The following is a 15,954-nucleotide window of genomic DNA, read 5'->3' on the forward strand; positions in this document are numbered from 1 at the left end:
TGGGGACCCAAGCCATCCCAACCACAATCTATCCCAGTTGCTACCATCTGGGAAGCGGTACTGCAGCATAAAAGCCAGGACCAACAGGCTCCGGGACAGCTTCTTCCACTAGGCCATCAGGCTGATGAACTCACACTGATTTGAGTGTACTCTATATTACATTGACTGTTGTATTTATTATAAATTATTATGAATTACTTTGATTGCTCATTTAGATGAAGACGTAATGTAAAGATTTTTACTCTTCATGTACAGTATGTGAAAGATGTAAGAAATAAAATCAATTCAATTCAATTCAATTTAACCCGCCAGGGACCCCATCTCCAACTCCCTTTAAACCCTCTGAGATCCTGTGTCTTGCTCATTTTAAAACACCAGAATCCCCATCTCCTGCTCCCTTTAAACCTCTGGGTACCCTGATTCCCGCTCCCTTTAAATCCTCTGGGACCCCTTTAACCCATTGGGGACCCTGTCTCATGCTCACTTTAAACCACCAGGGAGCCAGTCTTCTCCTCCCTTTAAACTGTCCAGGGACTCTGTCTCCTGCTCCCTTTAAATCCACCTGGGACCCTGTCTCCTGCTCCCCTTAAACCACTGGCGACCACGTCTGCTGCTCCCTTTAATCCGCTGGGGAACACGGCTCCTGCTCCCTTTAAATCCACTAAGGACCCCACCTCACGCTTCCCTTTAACCAACCCGGACCCCATCTCCCATTCCCTTTAAACTGTCTGGGACTCCCGTCTCCCGCTCCCTTAAATCCATCAGGGACCCTATCTCGTACTCCCTTTAAACCCACCAGGGACCCCATTTCCCACTCCCTTTAAACCCACCCGGCCGAGGCTTCTCTTAAACCCACCAGGGACTCTGTCTGCCGCTCCCTTTAAATCACCGGGGGACCCCGTCTCCTGCTTCTTTTAAACCACTGGGAACCTGTCTGCAGCTCCCTTTAAACCCACCAGGGTCTCCGTGTCCCACTCCCTTTAAAGACCATAAGACAAAGGAGCAGTAGTAGGCCATTCAGCCCATCGAGTCTGCTGCGCCATTTTATCATGAGCTGATCCATTTTCTCCTATTTAGTCCCACTCCCCCGCCTTCTCACCATAACCTTTGATGCCCTGGCTACTCAGATACCTATCAGTCTCTGCCTTAAATACACCCAATGACTTGGCCTCCACTGCTGCCCATGGTAACAAATTCCAGAGATTCACCACCCTCTGACTAAAAAATTTCTTCGCATTTCTGTTCTGAATGGGCGCCCTTCAATTCTTAAGTCATGCCCTCTCGTACTAGACTCCCCCATCATGGGAAACAACTTTGCCACATCCACTCTGTCCATGCCTTTTAACATTCGAAATGTTTCTGTGAGGTCTCCCCTCATTCTTCTAAACTCCAAGGACCATCGGGGTCCCATCTTCTGCTCCTTTTAAACCCACCGGGGACTCCGTGTCGCGTTCCCTTTAAACCCACCGAGGTCACGTGTCCCTACACCCAACTGTTCCAAGAAATCTGTCCCACCCTACCTCATCTCTAAGTAGGCTTGGCAACATCCTGATGAATCTTTCCTGCTCCCGTCTGTGGCTTAAGTCCACCCTTCCTGCATCAGGGCGATAAGAACTGAACGCAATACTCCCAAGTGCGGCCTCACCAACGTCTTGTACAACTGCAATATAACGTCCCAACTCCTGCCCTGACTGATGAAGGCCAGCGTGGCAAATACGTTTGTACCTTCACCTGTGATCCCACTTTCAAAGAATCACACCCTTGCCCCCTTGTGTCCCTCTGTTCCACCACACACCCCAGGGTCATAGGGTCATAGAGCGCTGCAGTGCGGAAACAGACTCTTTGGCCCATCTAGTCCATACTGAAGTATTATTCTGCCTAGTCCCATTGACCTGCCCTCCACACCCCTTCCATCCACGTGAAGTTGAAATCGAACCCGCATCTGCTGGCAGCTCGTTCCACACTCTGACTGATAAATTCCCTTTAAACCTTTCATCTTTCACCATTAACTCATGACCTCTAATTCTAGTCTCACCCACCCTCAGTGGAAAAAGCCTGTTTGTGTTTTCCCTATCTATATCCTTCATAAATTTGTATACGTCTATCAAATCTCCCCTCAATCTTCTACACTCCAGGCAATGAATAACATCCCTAAGCTCTTCAACCTTTCTCTTTCACTCAGGTCCTCAAGTCCCATTGAGGACACCTTCAAAAGGCAGTGACTCGAGAAGGCAGTATCCATCATTAAGGTCCCCCTTCACCTGGGATGTGCCCTCTTACTGCTATCATCAGGGAGGAGCTACAGGAGCCTGAAGACACACACTCAATGTTTTAGGAACACTCCCCCCTCCCCTCACTGGCCATCTGATTTCTGAATGGTTCACGAACCCGTGAACACTACCTCACTGTCCGTCTTTCACACTATTTATGTATTTAATGTAAAGGTACAGTGATTTTATATCCTGCAGTGAAGTAAAACAGCACATTTCACGGCAGAGGTCAGAGGTAATTCTGATTGAGGTGCATGCAAACTCCTCTACTACTCTCTGTTTAAAAACCCTCTGCAGTGTCTTCTCCTGATCCTGTGCATTGGAGCCTCCATGCCAGACTGCTGCAATCAGTCAGGAGAAATTTGCCAGAGTCTTTGATGATGTACCAGATCTGCTCAGATTCTTAAAGAAACAGAGTAGCTGACATGCCTTCTTCGTGGTTGTATCAACGTGTTCAGTCCATTTGTGGAGCATGGAATGAGGCCATTCGCTCCACTAGCATTGGGCACTGCCCCTCCCCCACCCCCTAGGTTTCACACATTTGTGGCAATTCATGTATCGAGCTACCGTTCATAGAGTACAGTGCAGGAACAGGCCATTCAGCCCATCATGTGTGTTTCGAACATGGTGCTGGATTAAACTGACTCAATTCGTGGTTCACTTCCACACCTTCCTCGCACTTTCGTGTGCCTATCTAAGACCATCTTAAACACCTCAATCTTACCTGCTTTTACCATCACCCCTAGCAGAACACTCCACACACACCACTCTCTGTGTATAAAATAACTTGCCCCACCCATTTCCTTTGAACTTTCCCCTTCTCACCATAAAAGCAAGCCTTCTGGTATTAGAGATTTCATGGGTGGACATATTGGAATGGGAGTGGGAAGTGGAATTAAAATGGGTGGCCACTGGGGTATCCTGCTTGTTCTGTTGGACAGAGCGTAGGTGCTCGGCTAAGCGGTCTCCTAATCTATGTCGGGTCTCACCAATATACAGGAGGCCACACAAGGAGCCCCTCAGCCTCCATCGCTCCAGAGAAAACAACCCCAGTTTGTCAGACCTCTCCTTGTAGCTCATGCCCTCTAATCCAGGCAGCACCCTGGTGAACCTCTTCTGCACCCTCTCCAAACCCTTCCCGTAACGGGGAGACCAGAGCTTCACACAACACTCTGAGTGTTTGACCAGAATTTTATGTGGCTGCAACGTGACTTCCCAACTCTTGTACTCAACACCATGGCCGATGAAGGCACACGTGTTGTATGTCTTCTTTACTGCCCTGTCTACTTGTGCGGTCTTTTTCATGGAGCTGAGGACTTGGACCTGAAATCCCTCAGTGCATCAACACTGTTATGGGTCCTGGCATTAACTGTGCCCTGACCCTTTACATTTCACCTCCCAAAGTGCATCTTGTGTCATCTCTTTTTTTAACTGCTACCATCAGGAAGGGGGACAGGAGCATTGGGTTTCACACCTCTAGGTTCAGGAACAGTTATTACACAGAGAGGATAACTTCACTCACCCCAACACTGATCCTACAACCTACGGACTCACTTTCAATGACTCTTCAACTCATGTTGTCAATATTTATTGCTTATTCATTCATTATTATTTTGTTTTTGTTTCTTTTTGTATTTGAACAGTTTGTTATCCTTTGCACGCTGGTTGTTTGTCTGCTTTTGTTGTGTGCAGCTTTTCATTGACTCTGTTGATTTTCTTGTATTTACTGTGAATGCCCACAAGACAGGGTTGCAGGGTGGAGATACATCTCTACCAAAGGAGGTGTAAGGCACTTCCCGCCGCTAGCCTGCAGGTCACCCTTGGGCAAGGTGTAGCCCCTGCTTAGCCTCCAGATCAGGGTCACGTGAAGCCACGGGAGCAGGTGGTGGATGGTCACATGAGCAGCTATTTATGTGACCACAGACACTAGGCAGAAAATCTCTGAAGAGTATTGAGAATGGCTGGGGACACTCGGCATCTGAAATGGCAAACCTCTTCTGTAGAAAATTTTGCCAATAACAATCATAGCCATGTCATACAACATGCCACATCATGGACGAGCTAGAAATCTCAAGTTAGTATATGGTGACAAGTATGTACTTCGATAATACTTTTACTTTGAACTTTGAACCTACCAATCTTTGACCTGATCCAGGTAAGTTCATGAGCATCTCTACAAGAAGTACAACCTACAGAGCGAAAAAAAACCCCGCAATTCCAGCTAAAGCTTTGGATGCAGCTCTGCTCTGCCAGGATTTTGCATGATAAGGTGAAACCTAACACTACAAACTGATTCACACACAAAATGCTGGTAGGTGTGTGACATGCATAAAATGCTAGAGGAACTCAGCAGATCAGGCACCATCTATGGAGGGGTAGGTTCTCGGTCCAAAAAGTCAGCTGTTTATTCCCCACCATAGATGCTGCCTGACCTGCTGAGTTCCAGTATTTTCTGTGTGCTACTCTGGATTTCCAGCATCTGATGAATCTCTTTAAGATTCAAGATTTAAAAATTATTTAATGTCATTCCAATACACAAGTGTAAAGGACAACTGAATAATTGTTATTCCACATCCGATGCCAAACAAAAAAACACAATAAGATAAAGAGCACAATAACAAAAAAAAAAGAATATAGGTACATAAGTTAGCTTATATTTCACCAAATTTCACAACATATGCCAGTAATATTAAACCTGAATCTGATTATATGCATAGATTGATATTATATCCATAAGTGACACTTGGCAGAGGGGAGCTTCTACATAAGGTGACTATTCTAAATGGAGCACATCTACATGAAACGCGGTCACGGGAAATGGCACCCATCGTTAGAGACCCCCATCCCTTCTTGCTGCTGCCATCAGCAGAAGGTACAAGAACCTCAGGACTCACACCACCAAGCTCAGGAATAGTTACTACCCCTCAACCATCAGGCTCTTGAATAAAAGGGGATAAATACACTCACTTGCCCCATCAATTATCCAGGATTGAAAGGCTTGCCATATGAAGAGCATTTGAGGGTATCTGGGTTTCTACTCACTGTGCAATTCAGAAGAATGAGGGGTGAAGGTGACCTCATTGAAACCTATACAGTGAATGTGTCCTATGGTGGAGGGGTGGTGTTAAGAACATAGGACACAAACTTAGTAAGAGGGGTATTCTTTCTGAAGTGAAATCAAGAGGAATTAATTTAGCCAGGGAGTGCTGAATATGTGGAATTTGTTCCCACAGTGGAAGTCATCTGCAGTGTACCGGAAATTCAAGAGTACCAGGGAAGTGAAGTGCAGTGAAAATTACAACTGAGAAGGTGCTCAGGAAGCTTAATGGTCTGAGGGTGGATAAATCTCCTGGACCTGATGGAATGCACCCTCGGATTCTGAAGGAAGTAGCTGGAGAGACTGCGGAGGCATTAACAATGATCTTTCAAGAATCGATAGATTCTGGGATTGTACCGGATGACTGGAAAACTGCAAATGTTACTCCACTATTTAAGAAGGGTGGGAGGCAGCAGAAAGGAAACTATAGACTTGTTAGCCTGATATTAGTTGTTGGGAAGTTGTTGGAATTGATTGTTAGGGATGAGATTGTGGTGTACCTGGAGGCACATGACAAGATAGGCCAAAGGCAGCATGGTTTCCTGAAAGGAAAATCCTGCCTGACTAACCTACTGCAGTTCTTTGAGGAAGTTACAAGCAGAGTAGACAAAAAAGATGCAGTGGATGTGGTGTACTTGGATTTTCAGAAGGCTTTTGACAAGGTGCTGTGCATGAGGTTGCCTAGCAAGATAAGAGCCCATGGAATTACAGGGAAGTTACTAGCATGGGTGGAGCATTGGCTGGTTGGCAGAAAACAGAGAGTGGGAATAAAGGGAACCTATTCTGGGTGGCTGCCGGTCACCAGTGGAGTTCCACAGGGGTTGGTGTTGGAGCCGCTGCTTTTTACGATGTATATCAATGATTTGGACTATGGGATCAATGGATTTGTGGCTAAATTTGCCGATGATACAAAGATAGGTGGAGGAGCAGATAGTGTTGAGAAAACAGAGAGCCTGCAGAGAGACTTAGATAGTTTAGGGGAATAGGCAAAGAAGTGGCAAATGAAATACAGTGTTGGAAAGTGTATGGTCCTGCACTTTGGTGGAAGAAATAAACAAGCAGACTATTATTTAGATGGGGAGAGAATTCAGAATGCAGAGATGCAAAGGGACTTGGGAGTTCTTGTGCAGGATACCCTAAAGGTTAACTTCTGGGTTGAGTCGGTGGTGAAGAAGGCAAATGCAATTTTGGCATTCATTTCTAGAGATATAGAATTAAGAGCAGGATTGTGATGTTGAGGCTCTATAAGGCACTTATGAGACCACACTTGGGAGTATTGTGTACAGTTCTGGGCTCCTTATTTCAGAAAGAATTGACACTGGAAAGGGTTCAGAGAAGATTCACGAGAATGATTCCAGGAATGAAGGGGTTACCGTATGAGAAACGTTTGGCAGCTCTTGGGCTGTATTCCCTGGAGTTCAGGAGAATGAGGGGGGAGCTCATAGAAACATTCCAAATGTTAAAAGGCCTGAACAGATTGGATATGGCAAAGTTATTTCCCATGGTAGGGGTGTCCAGGACAAGAGAGCACAACTTCAGGATTGAAGGACGTCCATTTAGAACAGAGATGAAGAGAAATTAGTCAGAGGGTGGTAAGTCTGTGGAATTTGTTGCCATGAGCGACTGTGGAGGCCAAGTCATTGGGTGTGTTTAAGGCAGAGATAGATAGGTTCTTGATTAGCCAGGGCATCAAAGGGTGTGGGGAGAAGGCAGGGGAGTGGGGATGACTGGAAGAATTGGATCAGCCCATGATTGAATGGCAGAGCAGACTCGATGGGCCGAATGGCCTACTTCTGCTCCTATATCTTATGGTCTTATAGGCAACTGTGGAGGCCAAGTCATTGCGTATCTTTAAGGTGGAAGTTGATTAGTTGGGCCATCAGGGGTTACAGAGAGAAGGCAGGAAACTGGGGCTGAGAGAAATTGATTGGCCATGATGAAATGCCGGAGCGGACATAATGAGCCAAATGGCCTAATTCTGCTCCTCTATGTTATGGTCTTTAAGGACTCTTTAGCTCATTATCTCATGTTCTCATTATTTATTGCTATTTCTTTATATTTGCATTTGCATTGTTTGTTGCCTTCTGCACTCTGGTTATCTTTCATTGATCTTGTTATAGTTACTACTTTATAGGTTTGCTGAGTATGCCCACAGGAAAATGAATCTCAGACGTATATATACTTTCACAATAATCTTTACTTTGAAACGGTTCAATACAATAGAATGTTATAAGTGGTAGTGTTGCATCCAGGGCTGGTGCCACAAGAAGGTGGCATCCATTATTGCGGGGCTTCACCGAATTCTTCTCATTGCTACCATCAGGGAGGAGACAGAGGAGCCTGAAGACTGCCAACGCATGAAAGCTACTGATTGGTCGCCGTCTTGCTCCTAGGTGGGACCCGATTGGACAAAGGCTGACCTACGCGAATTCCAATTGGACAAAAACGAGGATGTCCGTGCAGATACTGATTGGATAAGACCTGTGATTTTTCAGCGAATCTGTTCAGGCAGAGGGACGAAAGCTACGCGAACCCGATTGGACGAGGGCAAAACTGCGCGAATCCGATTGGATATGGACTGCAATCACTCGAACCCAATTGGATATGGCTTGCGCCTCTGCGCGAAACGGATTGCGGAATGTCGGGCGAGCCGCTGCTCCTGAGCCAGCGAAAGGAGGAGAGCGCGGTTCGAGGGTGGAGGTAGAAATGTGCCGACCAATAAAGAGGGAGATGTTTGGCACGCCAACCAATAGCGGGAGGGGGAGGAGGTGGGTCGATATAACGTCACCGTCCCGAGCGCCCGGGGCAGAACGGTGACGCAGCAAGAGCTCCGGCTGGTGTTTGGCCTCACGCGTCGGTGGGTGAGGAAACCCGGGGGGGAGGGGGTGGGCGCGCGCGCGAGCGGCGTCCGTTGGTTAGCGTGTCCAGGGGGAGGGGGCGAGGTGGGAGACGGGGGGGGCAGTAACCGTGGTTGCCGGGGCGACGGGAGAGTTCCGCGCAGCCGCGTCAGCGAGATTCGGGGATGGGCAACGGTCGGGCTGGAGAGCGGGAGCGGGAGCGGGAGGGGGAGGGGGTTGGGGAGAGGAAGCGGGTAACGGTTACTCTCTTAAAGGGGCAGTAGCACCCCGTCTGAAAGGGGCGGACACTTCCCTTAAAGGGGCATCACCCCCTCCGCAGGAGGCGGCGCCTTCTCCACAGGAAGTGGTTGCTCTATGGGGGCTGGCGCTCAAACCCTCCCCCTCGAACTTTCCAGACTCCCCTTCAATTACATCCCTCCTCCTCCCTTCAAACTTTCACTCTTTCCATTAAACTACCCCTGTCTCTTCAAATCAGTCCTCCCTCCTAGAGGGGAATTTACCACTATTCAGGACAGGTGAAGCCACCCCAACCACAAACTCTTCCAGCTGCTACCATTGGGAAGGGTACCGCAGCATAAAAGCCAGGAGCAACAGGCTTCTTCCACCAGGCCATCAGACTGATTAATTCATGCTGATACAACTGTATTTCTATGTTTTATTGACCATCCTAATATTTATTATAAATTACTATAATTGCACATTTAGACGGAGATGTAACGTAAAGATTCTTACTCCTCATGTATATGAAGGATGTAAGTCTATTCAATAACTCAAACTGTCACCTTCACCTCTCAGTACCCCATGTCCCTCCCTCCATTTCAAAACTCCCTCAAGCCCTCTTCTTCCTCCTTCCATTAAACCAGACCTCCAATCACTCCTTCCCTTAAAACTTAGTTACTCCCAGTCTCTATCCCTGACTTTCTCTCAAACACTACCCTCCTCCCCTCAAACCCTTCCGCCTCCCATTAGACCCACCCTCCAGTCACTTCAACCCTACCCCTGACTCTTCAAACCCATCCTCCACCCAATCATCCCTCCTACCCCTAAACCATCTCCTCCCTTTAAACCTCTCCCATAACCCGTCTCTCCCTCTTCAAACTCCCCTTCTGCCTCACAAGGTAACTGCACCCCTCAAACTCTCCCTTCATACCCTCTTCCTCCTCATTACCCCTCCTCCCCTAAACTTTTCTCGTCACTCCTCTCTCCCTTCTCATCAACCTCTCCTCCTGCACCCTCTTCTCCATCTCAGACCAACTCTTCACCCCTCATCCTCACTATCTCTCCTCCCTCTCCTCAAACCAATACTTCCTCCTCACCTAAACCTGCCCCATCAGACTTCTCTTCACCTCTCTCTCCCTTGTTAGCCTCCCCTCCTCCCATTCTCTCAAACCCTCTCTTCTTCTCAATCCAATTCTTAACCTCGTCTCTCACTCTCCCTCTCAAATTCTCCATTCACCCCTGTCCTCCCCCTCTCCCTTCCCCTCAATTACTGGTCTTATTCTGTCTCCTTTTCCTGAAGCCCTCCACCCTCCCTCTGTACCTGTTCTTCCTCGCCCTCTCCACTCCCTCAAAAGGTCTCTACACCTTCTCTCTGCTTCTCTCCCTTCTCCAACCCACCCTTCACCTTGTCTGCCCATTCTCCCTCTTACTTCTCAAACCATTTTCCACCCCTCTAACCTACACCTCCCCCTCCTGTCTACTACTCTCTTTCTTCCCCGAAACCATCCCTTCTTCTGCCCTCAACCCTGTCTCCCTCTCATCTCCCCCACCCCTCCAAACTCACCCGTCACTCGCTCCTTATCCAACCACGCACTTCCTCCCAATCATTGTCTTTTCAGGAACTGGTCATCGTGATTGGACCTTGGTCAGCCCACTGTCCAATCGCCACGCTTGGGAGGCTGGGCCACAGCCAATTGAGCAGGGGAACGGGTGAGTGAGGTAATGGCCAATTATGTGTGGAGGGGTGGACAATCAGCGGCCAATTCCCTCCTGTGCCTGTTCAAGTCTCTGTTCATGTGCCTCTTAAACAGGTGGTATCTGCTTTTACCACCTCGTCTGGAAGCTCCCTCCAGAAACCATGAAGTCCTACAGCATGGAAACAAACCATGCGGTCCATCCTGTCCATGACAACCGGGATTCCTATCTCCCTGTGTTAGACCCATTTGCTGTACAAGTGCTTTTTAAATGTTACTGTATTTCTTCTGGGCATTCATTCCATAGACAGACCACCCTCTGGGAGAAAGAGTTGTCCCTCGGGACCCTATTAAATTTCTCTTCCCCTCTCTCCTTAAACCTATGCTCTCCAGTTCTTCATAAACCTCTGTCAGGTCTCACTTCAGTCTCTACTGCTCCAGAGAAATCAGCCCAGGCTTATCCACCCTCTCATTGTAGCTCATGCCCTCTAATCCTGACGGCAACCTGGTGAACCTCTTGCACTCTCTGCAAATGTGTGTTGCTTTAGACTTTTACCTCAATATGTAATTTGTTGTTTTGTGGCAGCAGTATGGTGCAATTGACTATAAATTTCAATAATAAATATAGTTCTTCATCTTTTAATAGTGCACAGAACAGCTAAAATAGTGAGGTGCTGTTGTTCATGGAGCATTCAGGAATCTGATGGTGGAGGGGAAGAAGTTGTTCCCAGTATGTTGAGTGTAGGTCTTCAGGCTCCTCCTTGATGGCAATAATTAGAAGAGGTCATTTTCCAATTGGCGGGGTCCTCAGTGTAGACACATTAGTGCAATGTAAAGAGGAATATTGAGGTAGTGTTCATGGGTTCAGAAATCTGATGGTAGGGGGGAAGCAGCTAAAACATTGTGTGGGTCTTCCTGAACTTCCTCCTCGACTGTACGAATTACACACTGCACCAAATACAGCTTCACCAACATCTTGTATAACTGTAAAATAACGTCCCAGCTCCTGTACTCTGTCCCCTGACTGAAGGTCAGTGTGCCACATGTCATCTTCACTGCCCTGTCTACCTGTGATCAGGAGTCTTTGAACTCCTACCCCTCAGTTGGGAATAAAATACCATCCTGCTCAATCTTTCTCTATAACTCAGTCCCTTGAGACCCAGCAAAGTCCTCGTAAATCTCCTTTGTACTCTTTCTAGCTTAATGGCATCTTTCTTACAGCAGGGCCTCCGGAATTATACACAATACTCGCAACTGCGTCCTCACCAACGCCTTATACAATCGCAACATAACATCCCAGCTCCTGTACTGACTGATGGAGGCCAGCGTGCCAATTGCTTTCTGCACCACATTGTCTACCTTTAACCCATTACACTATTCATAATACAAGCCTTATGCTGGTTAGATTTTCCAAAATCCATCACCTCACGCTTTTTTATATTGAAATCCTTTTGAATCTTGGCCCGTTTTCCTAGCCAATCAAGATCGCTCTTATGATCCTTGATAACCAGCTTCACTATGAATATTGCCTCCTTATTTTTAGTTCTGTGTCATCTGGGTATTTGATCATTACTGTCACATGTACTGAGGAACTGGTTAAATCTTGTCTTGCCTACTGTTCATACAGATCAGGTACACAGAGCACTGAGGTAGAACAAGGGAAAGCAATAACAGAGTGCAGAATGAAGTGTTACAGTTGCAGAGGAAGGGCAGTGCAGGCTGACAATAAGGTGCAAAGGTCACGACGAGGTAGATTGTGAGGTCAAAAGTTCCCAAGTTCCAAAGCTTTAGTGTTCCAAATGCTGAAGTTCTGAAATTATGAAGTTCAAGGTTCTAAGGTTCTAAATTTCTATAGGTCTGACACCATGAAAGATGGCAGCAAGTTGTGTCCCTCGTGGTGTCCTATTCCCACCTGACTGGCTCACTTCTGTTTCCTCAGCAGGGGAAGGACGGAAGCCCGGAGACTCCTTGATGGCGGACAGTGAGGTGGGGGTGCGGCAGGACCCGCTCCCCAGGCCGGAGCAGCCTTACCAGTGCCTGGAGTGCGGCAAGGCCTTCAAGTGGTCATCGCGATTGGCCCACCACCAGCGCAGTCACACTGGTGAGCGGCCTTACAAGTGCTCTGAGTGTGGCAAGGCCTTCAAGGGGTCATCGGCTCTGCTCTACCACCAGCGGGGCCACACTGGCGAGCGCCCCTACAAGTGCCAGGAGTGTGGCAAGGCCTTCAAGCGCTCGTCACTGCTTGCAGTCCATCAAAGTGTGCACACGGGGCTGCGGGCATTCCAGTGCACCCTGTGCCCGCTGGCCTTCAAGTGGTCCTCCCACTACCAGTACCACCTCCGCCAGCACTCTGGGGAGCGGCCCTATGCCTGCGGCGAGTGTGGCAAGGCCTTCAAGAACTCGTCCAGTCTCTCCCGGCACCGGCACGTCCACACCGGTGAAAGGCCCTACCCCTGCCCGCTCTGCGGCAAGGCCTTCGCCCAGTCTGCCAACCTTCGTCAGCACCAGCGCACTCACACCGGCGAGCGGCCGTACCGCTGCCCTGACTGTGGTCGAGCCTTCACTCACTCCTCCAACCTCCTGCTGCACCGCCGCACTCACTCGTCTCAGCGGGCCCAATCGCCACCCCGGCGGACCCAACCCCACGTTTTCCCTGAACCTCCCCCTCCTGCTCACCCCACTCCAGCTGACCCGTCCACCCCCATTTCACCTCCCCATCCGCCACCTTCTGCTGCAGGAGAGGACCAACTCTCTCTTGTCCCGACGTGTTCTCCGGAGGGGGGCCGGACTCTCGAGGAGGAAGATGTGGGGGCAGAAGAAGAGGATGAAGGGGAGGAGGGGGGAGGGTCAGCCCCCTATCAGTGTGGCCTTTGCGAACGGGCATTCTCCCGGCTTCCCGCCCTCCTGGCCCACCAGCGGGTGCACACTGGTGAGCCCCCTTTGGCTGGGGCTGAAGCTGAAGTCACCTGCACTGCCTACCTCCCCTCCTCCTCCTCCTCCTCCTCCACTGCCGATGAGACCCCCATCTCAGCTCCCCCACAGCCACAGCCCCCTTCCTCTGGTGAGCGGCCCTATAAGTGCCCGGAGTGTGGCAAGGCATTCCGGGGTTCTTCAGGCCTGCGTTATCACTTAAGGGGCCACACTGGCGAGCGCCCCTATGAGTGTCAGGAGTGTGGCAAGGCCTTCAAGCGTTCCTCACTGTTGGCAGTCCACCAGCGGGTCCACACGGGGCTGCGGGCATTCCAGTGCACCCTGTGCCCGCTGGCCTTCAAGTGGTCCTCTCACTACCAGTACCACCTCCGCCAGCACTCTGGGGAGCGGCCCTACGCCTGCGGCGAGTGTGGCAAGGCCTTCAAGAACTCGTCCAGTCTTTCCCGGCACCGGCACGTCCACACCGGTGAAAGGCCCTACCCCTGCCCGCTCTGTGGCAAGGCCTTTGCCCAGTCCTCTAACCTTCGTCAGCACCAGCGCACTCACACCGGCGAGCGGCCGTACCGCTGCCCTGACTGTGGTCGAGCCTTCACTCACTCCTCTAACCTCCTGCTGCACCGTCGCACTCACTCCGCTGAGCGCCCTTATGTCTGCGGTGCCTGTGGCAAGTCCTTTGTCATGGCCTCCTATCTTCAACGCCATCTCCGCACCCACGCCCCGGGACCGCCAGCGGTGGCCAGTGGTTCTGCTGCTGCCCCATCTGTCGAACCAGCCGCACAGGCCCTGCCTAACATCCAGACCCTGCAGACAATCCAGACGTTGCAGGGGGTGCCAGCTGTGCAGATCATCCACACTGTTCAGGCCCTCCCCACCATCCAGCTAGTGCAGACATTCTGAGAAGGGGGTCACCCCCCCCTACCCTCAGGTGGGGGGAATCATCCCTTTGCCAGTGCCCTGCTTCAGATGTTGGAAGGAGATGCAGGTTGTCCCGATGTTGCATTGCCTGGCGTCTGTCACGAGGAGATGTGCAGGTCGTTTAAACCACGAGATTCATCTTGGAGTTGAAGTGATGGCTTTCTACCACCAGGAGGAGCTTTGGAGCTATCTCGATGTTGTAGTGACTTGTTTCTACCACTAGGGGCACTGTGGCAATGCGTCATTGTTGCAGTATGTTGCATCCACCAACAGGAGGGGCTTTGAAGCTGTTTCCACCCCCGGTGGGCTCCACTGCAGTCATTTCTGGTTTGTGTTGCTTGGCTTCCACCATCTAGAAGCACTTTGGGGATACGGTTGTAGTTGCCTTTTTGAAACATTGGAAGGCACCACTGGAGTCATCTGTGGATTGTATTCGTGGATTTCCACCTCCGAAAGGGCCTTGAAGTGACTTTCTTCCCCAGTGAGAGGGTGTGGCAGAGATGATTCGATGCTGCACTGCCTAGCATCCTGTTTCCACCACCGGAGGGCTACACTGGATTTCCCTTTCAAACACCAGGAGGTTCTTTGGAGTCTTCTTGGCATTGTACTGACTTGAATTCACAGTTGTAGGAAGGAATGGAGGCACTTGGGTGTTGCATTGCTGAACTTTATCACCAGGAGGTGGGGGGGGGGCGGTTGCTAAGGGACACCATTTGACGTTGCAGTCATCTTTTTCCAGCATTGGCAGTTCAGTGGACTCAGTGGGGGCGGGGGGGATGTGGAGAGCTGTTTGCGTTGGTCACTGCCCACAGCCAGCGAGGCAGTGCAGAGCCATCCCATCCTTTGCAGTGACCTAGGTTTGCATTGCTGGGGAGGGAGGAGGGTGAAATTTATTTTCTGGCCTGTGCTGCCAGGGTGTGACCCATTTGTGTTGGCAGGATGGAGCTGCGGAGTTTGTGGTGATGCATTGACCAGCCTCTTACTGCCAGGGTGGCAGTGTGGGGCACAGCAGTGGACCGCTGCAGTAACCCTGGCAGGGGGAGCTGGTTGCAGGGCGACAGCACACTCTTTTCCCCACCAAGAGTCATTGCAGTGGGGGTGGGGGTGGGGAGGCATGCTGGGTGGAAAATTTAAGGGATATGCTTGGGACAGCAGATAACCCTGTGTGTGTGTGTGTGTGTGTGTAATATATATATATATATATCTATATATATATATATATATATATAAAATATGCATGTGTAAATTTACTAATTTGATCCTGTATATGTGTGTAAAAAGAAACAGTTAATCAACGACACAACTGTGTGGGTCCCAGAACTGGCATGGGGCGGTTCACTTGAGAGGAAATCACAAGGCTGTGACTGTTATCAAGATGGGGGATCTGGCCTCATTTTCCTACAGCTCCTGCGGCAACGAGGCAAGCCCCCTTGTACAGATTGGGCACTTCCTTGTGTCTCGTAATTTAATATCTGTAAAAAAAAATACTGAATTCAACACTAGGTACGCAAAATGATTTCTTGAACTGGTGTTAATAAATATTCTGCATGTGGTTACTTTGAAATTTGTACATTAACTGCTGACGGGATGCTATCAAATACCATGGCATTCACCCTTCCATGACCTGAAACTTGGAAAGTCCAACACATTGGTAATTTCAAGGTTCAAAGTAAATTTATTCTTAAAGTACATGTATGTCATATGCAACCCTGAGGTTCCTTTTTTTTGTGGACATTCACAGTAAATATGAAGAAACACAACAGAATCAACAAAAGACTGCACACAAGATGGCAAACAGCAGAAGACAAACTGCAAATGCAAAAAAAAAATGCAATACATATCGGGAACATGAGATGAGTCATTGAAAAGAGAGGCAATAGGTTGTGTTGGGTTGAGTGAGGTCATCCCTGTGGTTCAAGAACCTGATGGCTGAGTGGTAATAACTGTTCCTGAACCTGGTAGTGTGGGTC

The 15,954-nt window shown here is 49.3% G+C and overlaps 1 protein-coding gene across 7 annotated transcripts; it reads left to right on the forward strand.

The window, feature by feature from the left end:
• The first annotated feature begins 8,023 nt into the window (after nucleotides 1-8,023).
• On the forward strand, nucleotides 8,024-15,748 carry LOC134338856 (zinc finger protein 628-like). Of its 7 annotated transcripts, none has more exons than XM_063035004.1 (3): nucleotides 8,172-8,224; nucleotides 10,064-10,154; nucleotides 12,078-15,748. In XM_063035004.1, the coding sequence occupies exon 3, from the start codon at nucleotides 12,110-12,112 to the stop codon at nucleotides 13,964-13,966; it is 1,857 nt and encodes a 618-aa protein (XP_062891074.1). In that variant the 5' UTR covers nucleotides 8,172-8,224; nucleotides 10,064-10,154; nucleotides 12,078-12,109; the 3' UTR covers nucleotides 13,967-15,748. The 7 variants fall into 7 exon arrangements, with proteins under 7 accessions (XP_062891077.1, XP_062891073.1, XP_062891072.1 ...); XM_063035005.1 differs by having other exon boundaries at nucleotides 12,081-15,748; XM_063035001.1 differs by having other exon boundaries at nucleotides 8,175-8,224; nucleotides 10,064-10,163; nucleotides 12,078-15,745.
• Nucleotides 15,749-15,954: the final 206 nt, after the last annotated feature.

Source organism: Mobula hypostoma, chromosome 28, assembly GCF_963921235.1.
Source record: "Mobula hypostoma chromosome 28, sMobHyp1.1, whole genome shotgun sequence".
NCBI classification, from domain to species: Eukaryota; Metazoa; Chordata; class Chondrichthyes; order Myliobatiformes; family Myliobatidae; genus Mobula; species Mobula hypostoma.